At 35.0% G+C, this 16729-nt stretch overlaps 1 protein-coding gene across 1 annotated transcript in view; it reads left to right on the top strand.

Moving 5' to 3' along the window:
• WDR60 (WD repeat domain 60) overlaps positions 1 to 16729 on the top strand; it is a 38037-nt gene that overhangs the window by 11254 nt on the left and 10054 nt on the right. Inside the window, exons 8-17 of the mRNA XM_019471881.1 lie at positions 436 to 493; positions 3686 to 3763; positions 4960 to 5155; positions 6809 to 6911; positions 10323 to 10452; positions 10987 to 11098; positions 12002 to 12096; positions 12421 to 12550; positions 13447 to 13619; positions 14186 to 14348. Of these exons, the coding sequence (XP_019327426.1) occupies positions 436 to 493; positions 3686 to 3763; positions 4960 to 5155; positions 6809 to 6911; positions 10323 to 10452; positions 10987 to 11098; positions 12002 to 12096; positions 12421 to 12550; positions 13447 to 13619; positions 14186 to 14348 (1238 nt within the window). The remainder of the gene's footprint in view (positions 1 to 435; positions 494 to 3685; positions 3764 to 4959; positions 5156 to 6808; positions 6912 to 10322; positions 10453 to 10986; positions 11099 to 12001; positions 12097 to 12420; positions 12551 to 13446; positions 13620 to 14185; positions 14349 to 16729) is intronic.

Below are 16729 nucleotides of genomic sequence, written 5' to 3'. Positions count from 1 at the left end.
GATTGTTAAGGAGCAGAGCTGGTTGTTGATTTTCTCCTGCTCTCTGACCCTGACTGTATTGTCGTCATAAATAAAACCCCTGAACGAAAGACCAGGTTTGAATGTCAGTCTATGATTTATAGCTTTAGAGCACATTACACCAACCTGATCTTGACCTCCAGTTTGCTGCAGATATTAATACAGCTAATAGATGTGTTGGTTTAATAGTTTTTTTCTCCTTAATTTTTCTTCCATTTTTATGCAATTATAGGCATTAAATTTGGACAAGGTCTTTGTAGTTCTTAGCTGATTAATCGCTTGGCTGTTTCATTATCATTTCGTATCACAAATGGAGATCTATAAAAGTTTTTGTAGAAATATTTCAGTTTGTTGGAAATTTAAATTAGTGCTTGCTTCTGAGTTAATCAATAAAATTGATGTTCTCTTTTTCAATAGGACTGTAAAAGATAAAGGAAAACTCATTGAAAGAGAGGAAGGGGACATAAGACAAGAGGTAAAAATACTTGGTTTTGGTACTTAAAATGTTGCGGTTTTCTTGGGATTAATAACAATTACAATATGTATTTCAATATGATGCCATTCTAAGATAAGATAAGATTTATGTGTATTGGTCTCCAGGTATCTCCTAACCTCTCTTTCTGGATACAGCATTAGAAAATTGGTTTATTCTGTATAAATTTGCTAAGCATTGAAGGTAGCCGTCTATTCAACTGTATTTCAGTATCTTCTATGCTTGAAAAAATAACTCTCAATAAGTGGAAGAGTTCAGATGTGTAATACAAATAATCTACAAATCACCTACACATACCTAAAGTGTATTATTTCTTTCTATAAACAGCTGACAAAAGCAAATAATATGTAGTGTAAGCCAAGTAAAACGCAGCTAGCAATGTAATTCATATCCGTCTCTTAGAACAGTTGCCGTAAGAAACAGGAAAGTATTTTTATATGTTTAAATGGACAGGTGCAGACAGAACCAAGTTTTCAGCAAGTCTGAAGTGCAAGCTGTAGAGACTTGGGTTCATTTGGACCAGTTTGTGCAGATACAGCCTAACTTTACCATAAAAAGTTTTAAAATATTTTGTCATATTTTCAACTGTTTGTGACCATCCCCCAAAATCCAAATTCTGTTTTGGAATGTTGTAGGATTATGGTCCTGATCTAGGAAGAAGTAATAGTACCTAATGAAGAGAACCTTTTCCATATTCTCATGTTACGGGCAGCCATATATCTTTCATTTATCTTTCAGCCATGTATCTTTCAAAACCATACTAACTTCTATTAAAACCTGGCTGTTTTTATGCCAGAAATACTTCTCTTTCAAGGATGTTCTAAGACCTCTGTTATTCTTTTCTTCTAATTTCCAATACGTTTCCATTATTCTTGCTTTAGTGCTAGCGTTTAGCTCAAATATTTTTTTAGGGTTTTCTTCCCCTAATGAGCTTATAGAAAGCATGTTTGTCTCTTCTCTGACTTAATTTTGCTGACCTATGCAAGCCAAATTCTTCATTCTTCTCATCATTCTAGCAGCTGTCTCTTTGTCTGTTTCAATTTGCATTAATTTTTCTTGAATATGGGAGACCAGAGTTGAACACAGTACTGAATGTGAATTTTCACCACTGCCTTGTGTAGTACAGTACATGACATAAATACTTATCTGTTCCTGAAAGAAGAAACTTTCTGACATATTCTTAGATTTAGTCTGCACAGCTCTTACCACTGTGGCCAACAGTCATCCTGGATCAACTAATATGTTCAAACTGTTCTCTTCTTCTATTGATTCCAACAGCTGAGGTTCCAGGTAGCAGCTGGCATTGATGCTAATCTTTAAGGCCCAGATTCAGCTCACCTTTTGGTGTGAATTGTCTGTGGTGAGGACCTAAATTTCCCTTGTAGTTTGTGGAGAGAAATAGGCAGTTCAGTCCTTTTATATTTGGTCTCCTTTTCCATTATCTTCTCTGTCTTCATTGGCAATAGAAGGCAACCTAGGAGGGTGAGATCCCTACTTAAGACCTAACTCAACAGGTATAATTCAATCAAATTCCATGGGTTTGCACTTTATGCTGTTGAATTTCTTCATACATTTGTTACGCCATATGCTACAGTCACTCAGGTATTCCAGCATGACTTCCTAATCCTGGTTTTTATTGACAATATATTCTTCATATATTCTTTAAAGTAGGAACCTAGCTGTGATAGGATGATTCTGATTTCCTATGAGAATATAGGAGGTTCTTATGAGGCCGGTAAGATTTTGACGACTACTGACAGGTAGAGGTTTTTAGTGTGTAAAAACTGTATGTGTAACAGATTGAATGTTATAAACATCTCTGTGTTATTAATAAAAATGACAGCTTTATAGGCATATTCAGAGATGATTATAGTAAGGTAATAAAGCCTATAACCGTCTTTATGGGTGTATTACTACGTGTGCCTTTGACTAAATGGAATAAGGATTTTAAAAAAATTCTATATGAATTAGTTACTGCTGGGTACCTGCAACCTTGCAGGCAGAACGAATTGGGGAAATTTTGCCCAGTTTTGGCCAGTTTTGCCTGGATGGACAACCTGACTAATATAATTTATTCTTGATCCAAAGATTGATCTGAGAAATGACAAAAAGCAGCAACCAGAAAGACTGGAGTACTGTAGTCCTAGTTCTAGGAGTCTGATGACTCTGAAAAGTAAGGTATCCATAGAAGCTGTTTACTGCTATATAATGTCCTTAATACTTTTGAAAGTACTACATGCTGTGAAAACTAGGTGGCTCTAGCTCTCGAAGAGTCATGAAAGGATCAAAAGTGTGCCTAACTTGGTGTTTGACAACCAACTGCTATCCTTTGGTTGTAAATGTAGAAGCAGGTAATAGGTGTGCTGTTATGCTGGATAATTTTCATAAAACCTCACATTTATTTCCATTTTGAAATCTGCTGAAATCCCTTACACGTGGATAATTTAGTCTATGAGTTTGAGGAGGCTATTGAAGGAAAAGGCTGACTAAAGACTGGATAGATCAGTGTGTGTCATTTTAAGCTTTGTGTTTGTTTGAGGTACATGTTGGGGTAATTAAATGGCGTTATTTTAATCAAGTTCAGTAAGCTAGAGAAAGGCAATTTCTTGAAGTTATTTCAGGGATGCCATAAATCTTATCCCATGTAAATACAGTAGAGGATTCAATGTTAACAACATTATTTATGTATAAAAATATCTTATTTTCCAGTTGTATCCATGTCTCTGTTTTCCTGGTTCCAACATCTGCACTATTTTGTTAACAGATTGAGTCCCCCAGTATAACCTAGGTATAGGGATAATTTTGTCTAATCCTTGAAAAAGTAGAACTGTCTTATTTTGTTGTTATACCATCATAAGAGCTACTGTATACTATTGAAATTATAGGCAACACAGCAGTTTTTATGTCTTTCCCAGTAAAAATACTAGTAGTAAAACAGTTGGTCTTCCCAAGATAGGGTTAAATTCTGTTTTGTCTTATTTTAAGTCAGTAATTATCACTTGTTAATACACTTTTATTTATATTTCTAAACTGACTTTGTTGTATGTTTGCTTGAAAATGTAGAAATATCTGAGAAGAACAACTATTCATCTACCTTTATGCTAAGATTTGGCAGATAAAGATTTAATTTTTTTGTAAGATTATTTAAGAGTTTCATTTATTTTTCTCATTTAGGAAATGAAAGATACATGCATGTATAATTCAGATACAGGATTTGATAACTTTTCAGCAAATTATGAAGATGATTTTGAAGTAAGTAAAAGCATACAATTGTCCTTTTGAAATAGTTCTCAAGTATCAAAATAGTGATTAACTTTATTCACAGAAATAAAAATTACAGGCTGTTACATGGTTTTTACATCCTCTTTTTTGGTGACAGTGACCTTAATTTGGCTAACAGCAGATAATAAGTAACTAAAATGTTATGTAGAAACTCTGCTATATATTTACTTAGTTTTCATCAGGAGTTGGGAACCAATTTTGCTTTTGAGTTGAGGTCTTCCCAAGATGCTCTTTCTGCCTTCCCGGATTTCAATTATTTAAATGATTTTCTGTGAAAAATGCTGAATTTTTTAAATAATGGGAGCAAATAATCAATTTCAGGAGGAAAGGAAAGCCTCATTGTTTTTCATTACAAAAATATTGTAGAAAAAAGTATTGACACACAGCAGTCCCTTCACTAATTTGTTTAATTGAACTCTCTTACTTTTAGCTCTCTTTTTGTTTAAAGTTATTAAGATAGAAGAGTGTGTTGAATATGCTTTCATTGCTAGCTGAACCAACTACTTCTTTGTTCAGCGAAGCTAGAATTCATCTTCACTTACGTTAGGAGTGATATCCACTGTTGAGACATGCACTATAGTAGCCCTTTGCCATTCAGTGGAGAGAAATGAGCACGTTTAAGACTTGTTCATATCATTTGTGTTAGGTGATTTTTTTAGCACGAGATGATTTGTCTTAGTTAAGAGAATTATTAAAGTATGAGCCTTATGTATGGACTTGCAAACAGATAGTGCGGCAGTTTAGTAAATTTGAGCCTGCCATTGAAGGGCAGCTTGAATTAAAACTATCAAATAAACAACTTTATACATCTGTGAAGCATTTATGCCACTGAACACTGTCATTTTATTTCTTTAAGGAACACATAATTCACCTATACTTGTAGTTCCTACTTTAGAATATTTTTTTTTTAAAAAGGAATCTTTTTGGGCACTGAAGAACAACACTGTGGGATTGCCTTCTCTTGATTAAAATTACAGCACAATCAAGACATGCCATTTTCTTTCTATCAGTTATTTTAAAATGCCTTTCAGTCGGAGGGTTTATAGCCATCTGTATGAGAATTTTATTTTTATTTTGACAGCATTTTATGATTTCTTAAAAAGGTCTTGAAAAACATATCTATAATCCATGTTTATTAGTTATTGAAAGTCCTGTTACTTTTAAAGGATTATGAGGATGATTTTGATGATGATGAAGACAAAAGTGGTGAAGAAAGAGATGGAGAAGAAAACCTAAGAGAGATTCCATTTTCCAGAACATCAGAAATTGAAGAAATTCAAAGAGCAATTAGTGCAGAAAATGATAGAATTTGTACTTCACTGCCAAAGAAAATTGAAAATGAAAAAAAGGAACCAATCATGGGTATGTGACTAGACACCTGTCTTTTTTTATTAAATGTATGAATAACACATACAACTTAGGAGTAAACAGGCCACTTTTCTAGAAGTCTGCCTAAAGGCAGAAATCTGGTCCCCTGGATGAGTCAGTTAGGTTTGTGGGCAAGTACTGTAACTTTCACATTGCTAGAGAATGATTCAGAGGCATTACCAATCATTTAAAATGTGAAGTATAAAAATTTACAGACTGACATTTAATATGTCTTATTTTGGGTAAGAGAAGGATATGAGAGTCTGGATTTTGAAAACCGGAGGAGTGCTGGAACAGTTTGGGTCTTCCGGTGACATTAATTTGCCTTTTTCTTTTAAGCAAAGTTGAAGTCACTGCTCTGGGTGGAAAGGCGAGAGAAATACAGATACTACTTAAATATATAGTTCTATATCACTTTTAAAATGCAGTTTTTTTCTGAAATGTGACTATGGAATTGTTGTCTTGTTTTCCGATCTGATACCTGTGAGTGCCAGATCTACTTATTTAACTAACTACAGCTGTGGTTCCCCTTTGCACTCTCCACTCGTGTGAACGACAGTACAGACTCATTGTGCAAAAGAATCTTAAACAGCTTTTTACTCTAATTTGTACAAAGTTAGTACAGTCACGGAAGAATAGCATGGAGTTTCTGTAAGTCTTTACAGTATCAATAGATATTCGGTTAAGTAGTCATTGCAAGTCAGAATCAGTATACTGTAATATGAATTTCTTCATGCAGAAGATTTATGCAATTATTATTATTTTTCTAACGAACAATATGGAATTAATAAAAGAATTCCATTAATGCTATAGATCTAACAGGATGGAATTCTAATACAGAATCAGATTTTTAAATTCTGAATTGTAGCACGCAGTGCTTTATTGAAGAATACACAACACTTTTTTGATGAAGTTTTGATCTCATTTGGTTAAAATGGTTGTTGATCATTCTGGTAATGATTTTTAGAAGTTTAAAAGCATTTTACAAGTATTATCTAAAAAGGCAGTCTTCCTCTGAGGAAGTGAAACACCATTGGTCCTGACTGGAAGTTGGAGATTAAGGTCGATTAGCTACTACCTAGCCAGGAAAGGGAGTAAAATCGACATGACATCAGATATTGTAGTTGTTCCATTAACTGTGGCTTTTAAAGCAACAGTTTTCAATGTTTTGCTTATTCATCCAAGTGCATCAGTTAAGCTTGTGTTGATGAGGTTCTCCACTAGCTGTAGCGATGAATTCTTATTTAGAGGTGTAGCATGCAGATAGTGTAGTCTGCGTGAATTTGGTACAATTTTTAGAATTGGTCATAGAGCGTTTTACTGTACACAGGGGAGCAAGGGACCTGCTGATCGCAGAAGAAAGAGGCACTTTCTGCATCATAATCTTCTAAAATAAGAATTACAGTTGTCAGTCATTTTGAATTGATTGGTAAAGGAGCATAATAAGGGAAAAATGCTGGCCCATTACTGAAGTTAAGAAGCTTATTGTACTGATAACTGTGCTAGAGCACGTTGTGTAATGTTCAAACTGGTAACTTTTAGCAGCTGTGTCGTAATAAATCTGTTGCTTTTTAGACTTAATGCTTTACATTTTAATGCACTCTAAAGTGTGAATTATAACACTAACAAAGTTTTATAATATCACAGAAAGGCAATACCCTTCTGTCAGAAACTCTTTTTGTGGAATATTCATGGATTTTCAAATGGCAAACCAACGACAAAGTAGCCAAAGTATGGCTAGTAAGCAGAAGTAAGTGTATTTTCAATAATCCACACAAAATGGCAACTCACTGTGTGAGATGTAATTTTTTTCATTATATTTGAAATATGTGAAGTTTAAAAACTTGAGGCTTTTAGAGTTAAATATTATTTTGTAAGCTAACAGTAATTAGTTCTTAAGTAAATATAATTTACAGGCTTTGCTACATGTCATTTTATAGCAGAAATTTATCTATATATCAGTTTACGTGTATCATTTTATTACAGAATGAGTTGCCAGGATTGTAATTTCTTTGTATGATTCTTCAGTCACTTAATTAGATATTGACTTACAGTACTGAAGAGCAAGCCTTTTAGCTGCTCTCAGGGCTCTGCAGAACTGTAATTTCTTGAAATAATCAAGATTCTATATGGTACATACTGTTGCCAAAATAGCATGTTCCCTTTTAGGGATAACACCAGTTGGTGTAAAAACATGTTATTACTCATCTAAAATTGATCTAGATTTGAGACATCTAAGACAGCTCTGTATTAAAGAAACAAATTGATGCCTGTTTCTTGAACTTGCCAGAAGCTCCAGATTTATCTGAAGCACTGTATATATCTCCAATTTTCTGTTACATCAATTGGATGCAAAATGCAAGAATATTAAATTTTGTTGATAATACTAGATTCCACTGCTTCGTGGCTGCACATCAGTGGCTAATCTTCACATAAGGGAGATTTTATTGTCTAGGCTGTCTAATTCACCTTGCCTGAATTGATATGCCCAAATTTTACACAAGTTCATTGTCTAGGCTTCCTCTCTAGACAGTGGAGACAGATTAGGAAATTCAGGAAGGCATCTCTCTGAAGAACTGCCTTCAGAAATGTTTGTCAGCCTCTACTGATTATGTACTATGACTGATTATGACTATGTATATAACTTTGTGTACATGCTAACAACATATATAGCCTGTGAAGATAACTAGCATTTTCATGGAAAGAGAAAGGGTTTGTGGAATTTAATGCTGTGATAATATATTGCTACCAGTAAATAGACTGAAAGCATCCCATAAATGAGCTGTGGCCCTTTGGAGTTGTAAGTATTAATATGAGTCTTATTAGTTTATTGTAAGGATTTGTCTGCGTGTATCGTTAAGATTTGTAACGAGGAAACAACTTTCATGCATTTGAATTAGATCTCAGCAATCTGTGCCACAATGTTTGTGAAGAGGTGGTGTATTAGGAAATAGAAGTAAAAATAAAAACGTGGATAAGAAAATGCAATAGATGTCATTGAGTAGCAAAAAGGAGATGTGAAAATTGTCCCTATGCATAAAGAAAAATCTAGCCTAAAATATTTGAGGAGCAATTCCAACTCATGTTGCTCTAGTTTTTTCCCTTTTCAAAGACTATCTTACTGAGAAGAAATTGCAGCTAGAATATGCATCTAGAAGACTGTTTAGATATGGAATTGCTACAGACCCATAATTACATCTTGTATTTATAAAGAACTGCCTTCAGAAATGTTTGTCAGCCTCTACTGATTATGTACTATGACTGATTATGACTATGTATATAACTTTGTGTACATGCTAACAACATATATAGCCTGTGAAGATAACTAGCATTTTCATGGAAAGAGAAAGGGTTTGTGGAATTTAATGCTGTGATAATATATTGCTACCAGTAAATAGACTGAAAGCATCCCATAAATGAGCTGTGGCCCTTTGGAGTTGTAAGTATTAATATGAGTCTTATTAGTTTATTGTAAGGATTTGTCTGCGTGTATCGTTAAGATTTGTAACGAGGAAACAACTTTCATGCATTTGAATTAGATCTCAGCAATCTGTGCCACAATGTTTGTGAAGAGGTGGTGTATTAGGAAATAGAAGTAAAAATAAAAACGTGGATAAGAAAATGCAATAGATGTCATTAAGTAGCAAAAAGGAGATGTGAAAATTGTCCCTATGCATAAAGAAAAATCTAGCCTAAAATATTTGAGGAGCAATTCCAACTCATGTTGCTCTAGTTTTTTCCCTTTTCAAAGACTATCTTACTGAGAAGAAATTGCAGCTAGAATATGCATCTAGAAGACTGTTTAGATATGGAATTGCTACAGACCCATAATTACATCTGGGCTGTATTTATATTAAGTATATTAAAAAAGTCTGAAAGTGTAAGAGAGAGAAAGGGGAAAGATGACAAAAAATTTTCTCGTTGCCAAGAAATCTGTGCGATAGCAAGAGCACAGAATTAACTTGTAAACGGACATCTGTATGTAATTCAAGCAGTTAACTCTTAAAATAAAATCTTAACAGTTTTATGACATTCGAGTAGATAGATAGTTGTGTAAACTGTGACAAAGATTAACCGTGTTTTCATTATCCACACATCCATACAAGTGGAGTGGTAGGAATCTCTTTGTAGTTGATGATAATAACCAACATCACAAAAATAAAAAATCAAAATATAGTTTTATTTGGGAGCAAAGATGAAAAAAGTAGTAATTGAGGTAGGCAGAAAGTAAAAGGATTGAGGGAAGGTGGATAAGGCAGTTGAGTTTTTTTTTTGTTGTTCCAGAAAGGGAATTTAGGAAGATGTAAAGATTTGGCATTTCATAGGACAAAGAGATTCAGGTATCTCAAATACTGTACAATGTGCTAATCTTATTCTAAACAAAAAATACAAGTGGAAAAACACATAGTCTACCTCAGTCCTGAGTACTCATTTTCATACAATTTAGATCAAGTGCAATAGTCCAGTAACTGATGGTTTTTGGCGGCCTACTTTTTGGGGAAGAGGTCAGTATTCACGTCCAAAGGTTAGGAATCAGCAATAAATTCATTTCATGTATGTATTTAAAATACATTTTAGGACTGCTGCTGTTTTTATTTGTTTCCCTGGTGATATAAAGAGGTACAAATTCAGGCAGTCTATTATCAATGGAGGTAATTCAAAATACATTTGAATAAGTCTAACAAAACCAGGATATTATAGATGATCTTTATAAAGCATGTACACATACAGGTGATGTAAGTTAATAAAATTAGTTTAGGACAATTAGCCACCATCCTAACTATAGGGAGAAAATGACATTCATCTGTTACCTCACAGAACAGCTTTTGAATACTTAGGCACGATGGTGGTGCTAGGCTTTGAAAGTTTGGGTTTGTTTTATAATAAACCACATAAATTTGCCACTTGCAACCAGTATTGCATTTTCAAATCTGATAATTATCTCAGTGTAACATTAAATGAGAATTCATAACAGTATTATATGTACTTCTATTGATATATTTTTATCTACCAGTTAATGTTGGTACAGCTTCAATTTGCATAGATCAATGGATTGTTAGATCTCTGATACTGTACAAAATCAAGTTGGGTTTTTTTTGGAATACCAAACACTTGGTGTTAACCTTTTTTTTTTGTTTCTCTTTTGTAATTCATTCTAAAGAAAACGGAGTTCAGAACTTCTGCCACTAATTGATCTGGACTTCTCAGTTAGTTTTTCTTTACTGGATTTGCCTCCTGTAAATGAGTATGACATGTATATCAGGAATTTTGGTAAAATGAACACTAAGCAGGTAGGTAACAAATATGTAGTAATATTTAAATCCTGAAAGTGCTGATTCTTGCTGTGGAAAATAATTTTCCTTACAAAAGAAAGTTACTAAAGCTAATAGGACAGTAAAGTAATAAATGAATATTTTTCATCTCTAAGCCTTAATTACCGTAAAGCAATGATATCGAAAGTTTTTGGCCAGACAGGCCATTTCCTTTCTGTGTTAGGAGAGGACTCTCGCATGTTCCTTCCCCATATTCTAAAGGACTTTCTATATGTTTGTGGCTCACTGTCCTAGGTATGCTGGGTTTAGTGTTTATGTGTAATGTAAGACATTCTGTATTTTTGCAGTAGGTCTAGCACTCTTGTGCGAAATGTGGTGAAATGCACATGCACAAAATAGTGACACTATCTGTGTCAGTATGCTTAGGTCTGAATTTACAAACAGAAGAGGTTGAGCACATCAGTTTTAAAATGACTGTTTTAAGTTCTATTCAGTTATGTGCTGTCATTCTTAGCTGTGTGACCTATTGATCACTTTATCTTTCTACTTTAGGCATATGTTCAGTGTAACGAGGACAATCTTGAGAGAGACATTCAGACTGAGGAAGTTGAGACGTTGGAGAAATGGACACAGCATCCAGGAGAAAGTGCCCTTGTAGCTGGAGGTGAAGAACATTTTAATCTTACTCATTTATGGATGTATGCATATAAACTTTCTCTTTTGAACCCGTTAATTGTCAGAATTTGTAATGTGTCAGGCTGTATCGATAGCAAACTGCTATAGGCACTCTGAATCCCCTTGTGGAGGGGTGTTGTGGTTTAACCTCAGTTGGCAACTGAGCACCACACAGCCGCTCACTCACTCCCCCCCACCCCCGGTGGGATGGGGGAGAGAATTGGAAGAGCACAAGTGAGAAAACAAACAGTTTAATAATGGAAATAAATGATAATAATAATATGATAATACTAATACTCCTCAAAGCAAGTGATGCACAGTACAATTGCTCACCACCCACCGCCTGATGCCCAGCCAGTCCCCGAGCAGCGGCCCCCCCGGCCAGCTTTCCCCAGTTTATGTACTGAGCATGACATCACATGGTATGGAATGTCCCTTTGGCCAGTTTGGCTGTGCCCCCTCCCAGCTTCTTGTGCACCTCCAGCCTTCTCAGTCAGTAGAGCACGGGAAACTGAAAAGTCCTTGACTAGTGTAAGCATTACCTAGCAACAACTAAAACATCAGTGCCTTATCAACATTCTTCTCCTCCTAAATCCAAAACACAGCACTGTACCAGCTACTAGGAAGGAAATTAACTCTATCCCTGCCGAAACCTGGACAAGGGGGTGGAGAAATAGTGGCAGAAATAGTTTCTTCCTTCTGGATTGCCGTTTCTATTGGCAGCAGATATGATTCCCCATCAAATCTTGTTCTTCAGTACTGTTATTTCTGCTGAAGAGAAGTCGATTCCTGCCGCTCTCCTTTTGCTTAAAAATTACATTGTTCTTATGGTTTTCTTAATTGATTCCCTTTTGAAGCTTCAAGTTTGGTTTTGGGTTTTGTTTTTTCTTAGGTCCCGTAAACAGCCAGGATATGTCAGTGAATGGAACTCTAACGCCTAAAATTGATTCACAAAGATTAGCAAATTTCCTCCAGTCTGCTTGCCAGGTACACTTATGTACTTAATATCCCTTATGAGTTGTGTGCATCAGTATATAGTGGGGTAGTTCACTTACAGTACTTGTTCTGACTAATTTAAATACATTACTTAAATAATACTCATTATCAGTGAGATTCATCTCTCTGCAAAGGAATGGAACCAGAGCTGTGCAACTTTTAGGTCTGTAAAGTCATATTCGCAAAAATATAAAATTAACAAGAGAGTTGATAACGGTTTATTAAATTAATCCACATACTTTAGAAAGCTACAAATAGCAAAGCTGAAAGATAAGATGACCCTTTTATTTCTATAAATGTAATTATGTTTGAAAGGTGATTGCTGTTTTGCTAGAGGAAGATCAAGTTGCAACACAACCCAGGTGGAAACTAAGATCTCGACAAACCAGTCTGTCTATTAGTGATAGCTGTTTCCAGTTAAATACTAACCAGCCATTCCTCCATGGTAAGGGAACTTTATTCTACACCTTTTAGTATACAGTGTGAACTCTTCTTCCTTATGAAAAATACCATTCTCTTTGTCATGACTGAAGTGCAAACAGCACATATCAGGATATATAGATGATGTAAAGCCCACTTTTCTTTTAATTGTGCTAATCTTGCTCTAACTCTGTGCAGATTGGTTTCACATAGGGAACGTCAGAGCATCGTAGCTGCTGTGAAACCAGAAATATCGCCAGTGATTAGCATGATGTAGGGGTGCCCTGGATGTAATTTCTTGCCCCTGTTGTTGAAAGGCCATCCCAAGAGGTGTCATTTCGTTTAGGCTCTTTATGCTGACAGTGGAGCCAAAGCTGCAAATAAAGCAAGGTTATTGAACAGGGATAATATAGCCTGATATATTTGAACTGCAGTTATATCTTCCCCATATAAACCGTAGATGTTCAGATGAGAAGAAAAATGAAAAATAAAACATCTGTAATGATGTTAGGAAGACCTATTGTAACATAAACCCATATGTATTCTATCTCATGAACACATGAGATGCAGCAGAAAGAGCCTGGCCTGGGCTGTTTCCTGTTTGAGACTTACCTTAATTTTCAGTGTATATACTGATGTCAGATCAGATTGGCTTGCTTATGCCCAGAATAATTATTCTATTAACTTCCTGGCTCTCTTCCTTTTTGCTTTCTACTTCTGATTTTTTTGATTCCTTCTCTAGTTCCTCCTTTTTTCTTGTATAGCATCAAAAGCCACCCACTGTTAATAGAAATATTCTTCATAATTACGTCTTAGCTTCTTTGGTTGTTGCTTATAGCAGCTAAATATGCTTTTTTCATCTGCAGTGAGTTTACTTTTTTATTTATTTCTTTTCTTTCTTGATTTTTTTTAATGGTTTAGACCGAAAAATATCCTGCCTCTATGTCTCTCAAGTTCAGAGGCAGTTGCTACTTTCTGTGCATGGATTACCTGAAAAGGCAGGTGGTGTTTTACTGGACAGAAAGAGCATCATATGCATTTGGAACATCTGGCAGCCCTCCAGTCCTCAGAAAGTTTTAACATGTGACTCAGAGGTATGTTTTAATAACATGTTTTAATAACATTGTATAGTTGCACATTGAATAAATGGCTTTATGATGTGTATTTTGTTTTCTTGTCTTGCTGCAAGATATGTTATCTTTTGAGATACACGTTTGAGCTTACTGAGCAAAACACTACTCTCATTCCATTTTGTGCTCCAGTACTAGAACGTAGTGATGGTCATAGTGTTGGGGGTTTTATTTTTTGTTTTTTTTTTTAATTTTGACTCCATTTCGTGGTTGAAGAGTGAATGGAAGTAAAACAGCTGGTTCAGATGTTGTCAGGACTTCTCTCTACCCATCACTATCATGCAGTTGAATCACCCCCTTCAGCTTTCTGGCAGTAGATGCAGATTACACAACAATTGTCTTGAAAAGGGAAGGCCTACTGAAAGTCTTGTATCCTACTTCCATTTTAAATAAATTGTCCTTCTGCCGCAAACACCTGTAATCTGTCTTTTCTGGATTTGCGTGCCTAGGGAGAACAAACATATTTCAGGCTTATCAAATCATTGGCCTTTATCGTAATACCAACCATGCATATTTTTACTGCTTAACAGGTGGAATGTTGCTGCTTTAGTCCCAATAAAACAACATTAGTTTTTGCTGGAACAATAGATGGTTCATTGTTGGTGTGGGATCTTCGAGAAGACTCAAGAATGCACCCTCATATGACGATCAGTGAAACTGACTGGACATTTAGAGTTCCAACATTTTCCACTGGTTAGTATCTATGCATTCTGATTAGTCATTTTGTAGGCAGTGAAACAATTCCACTACTAATTCTGCTAAGAACGCTCTTTCTCAGTAGTCTAGTTTAGCCAGTTCAGAGGTTATATTTAGTCTAGTAAAAATTGCTGATCAGTAATAGCTGTAAAGAAATGTAAGCCAGCTCGATATGTATCAAGCAGTGAGAACAGAGAGGTGGACCAGACATAGAACCTAAGGAGCATTGTAATATTAAAATGGACTGCTCAACTACTACCTCATCTGAAATCATTAACTTAGTCAATTTTCATCATCTTATCTCCCTTAATATAACCTACATTAAACACACATATTAAGATGTATTTTAAAAAAATCAAAGTAATTTAAGACTCTAAACCACAGTTTTTCAAGCGTCATTTAAAGGTCGCAATCTGTACAAATTGTCCCCATAGTCTTGATGTTTCTATAAGGTTGCATGCAAGATAGGTATCCAAGTGTATACATGCATAACCTCTGTTAGAATCAGTGCAGTGCTACTCTGGAATCTAGAGAGCTATTCATCTCATCCTCATGTAGATATCCTCTGTATGGTTAGCTGGATTGATTGTTTTGATTAGATTTAGTTCACTTACAGATATTATACAGCTGTCTTATATGTAGATACCATTTTAAGTGTCTTAATCTTTGGTCTGAATCTCACCCTTATGCATTTCTAAAATTCCACTTAGGTAACACTATCACTTCTGGATTCTATCTAGATACACTAAAAGTTGAATCAGGCTTGTGGGTTTTTTTATTGCCAATTTATCAATTGTTGTAATGTAAGATCTAGGAATTTCTAATATTTTCATTATATATACAACTGTCTTTCTGATACTATTGGTTCAGCATATATGAATAATTTTGGGGATCACATCATTTGAAACAAGTAGTGTATGAAGGCTAAATGTCAGAGGCGATCTATATAATGGAGTAAGTTGAATTCTAACTTCCATAGTCAGCAGTCAGTTACTTCTAGTCTTTTGTTGAAGGGATTCTGAAGCTGTGACTAAACTTTGGGGCCCAAAAGCTCTCTGGTTTGATATCTCTAGAAATGTATCAGTTGCATGTTGGAGCAAAATATGGACATACATTTTTCTGTCATCCAGCTTGTCACATGAGCAAAATCGCTAGCACTGGGGCCAGTTGGGAGCTATAGCATGCTCCTTTCAGGTTCTTAATGGCAGAGAAGCACAGCTACAAAAAATAACGTGGAATTAATTTGTTGCATTGTTTAGATATGGCCTAAATTAGTGTTGCCCATGTATTGGGAAGCCAGAAGAAAGTTTACTTTTCAAAAGTGCTTGTGAGTGACCTCCTTTCATCCTTTGACATTTTCTTGTCATTGCATTTCTCTTTTTTTCTAGACTTCTGATCCCTTAGTGTATGATCAAAATAACATAGGCTTTTGTAAATTTTCTTATAATCCATGGATGACAAATTCAAAAGTTACAGAAGTTTATTTAGGGCATATTACTGACATACTAGAAGACACAATCCAAAGTACTTCACTCTGCATTTGAATTGGTGTAGGAGATTCTTACAATTCTGTGAATCTGATGGAAATGAATGGATCTTTATGCCTATTACAAATGTTTGTCATTGCAAATGTAAATGGAGGAGCAAGTCATTAATCTTATTGAAGTTTTCAGTGTATGTAGTTGTATGTTGAGAGGTTGGGAATGTGGTGTACATACCAGCAGGTTGACCCTCGTTTTGTCTCAATCTTAATTATAAATTGGTGCCATTTTTCTTGGCACTGTATTGTACCCTAGAGTGAAAAACAACACATAGCAATATTTTTTAAAATAATTTCATTACTGCAAAATAAGTCCTCTTTCATGTATTTTTCCTTATTTTGTGTGCAGGTGCTACCATGTAACTTACACTGAGGTATTATTATTTTTCTAAAAATCCACCACACATGCACAAAATCCTCTTTTGTTCACAAGTGTATCTAATTGCAGTAGCCATGTTAAAGTAAACATTAGTTGGTTGTTGATAGACTTTTATTTTTTTTTAGTAGATCAAAGATGCTTGGTTTTGTGTTGCACAATGGGCTGGTAGCCAAATGTATGTATACAGTTTCATGTAGTTGCTTATATAAGCAAGCACTTTTTAATGCTGTATACTTACGAAGCTTTATGCCTTTAGTCTTAAATGAGATTAAGTTCAGTGCACAGAGCAAGTCCAGAAATCAAGAGTATCTGACAAAGAGTGCATATTGAAATTGCTCTAAATATACCTTTATTTTAAAATGTTATTGAAGGGTAGAATCATAGAATAGAATCATAGAATCATTAAGGTTGGAAAAGACCTCTAAGATCATAGAGTCCAACCGTCAACCCAACACCACC

This window comes from Aptenodytes forsteri, unplaced genomic scaffold, assembly GCF_000699145.1.
Source record: "Aptenodytes forsteri isolate BGI_AS27 unplaced genomic scaffold, ASM69914v1 Scaffold257, whole genome shotgun sequence".
Taxonomy (NCBI): domain Eukaryota; kingdom Metazoa; phylum Chordata; class Aves; order Sphenisciformes; family Spheniscidae; genus Aptenodytes; species Aptenodytes forsteri.
Note: the sequence above shows the minus strand (reverse complement) of the source record. Positions and strands in the feature narration are given on the sequence as shown.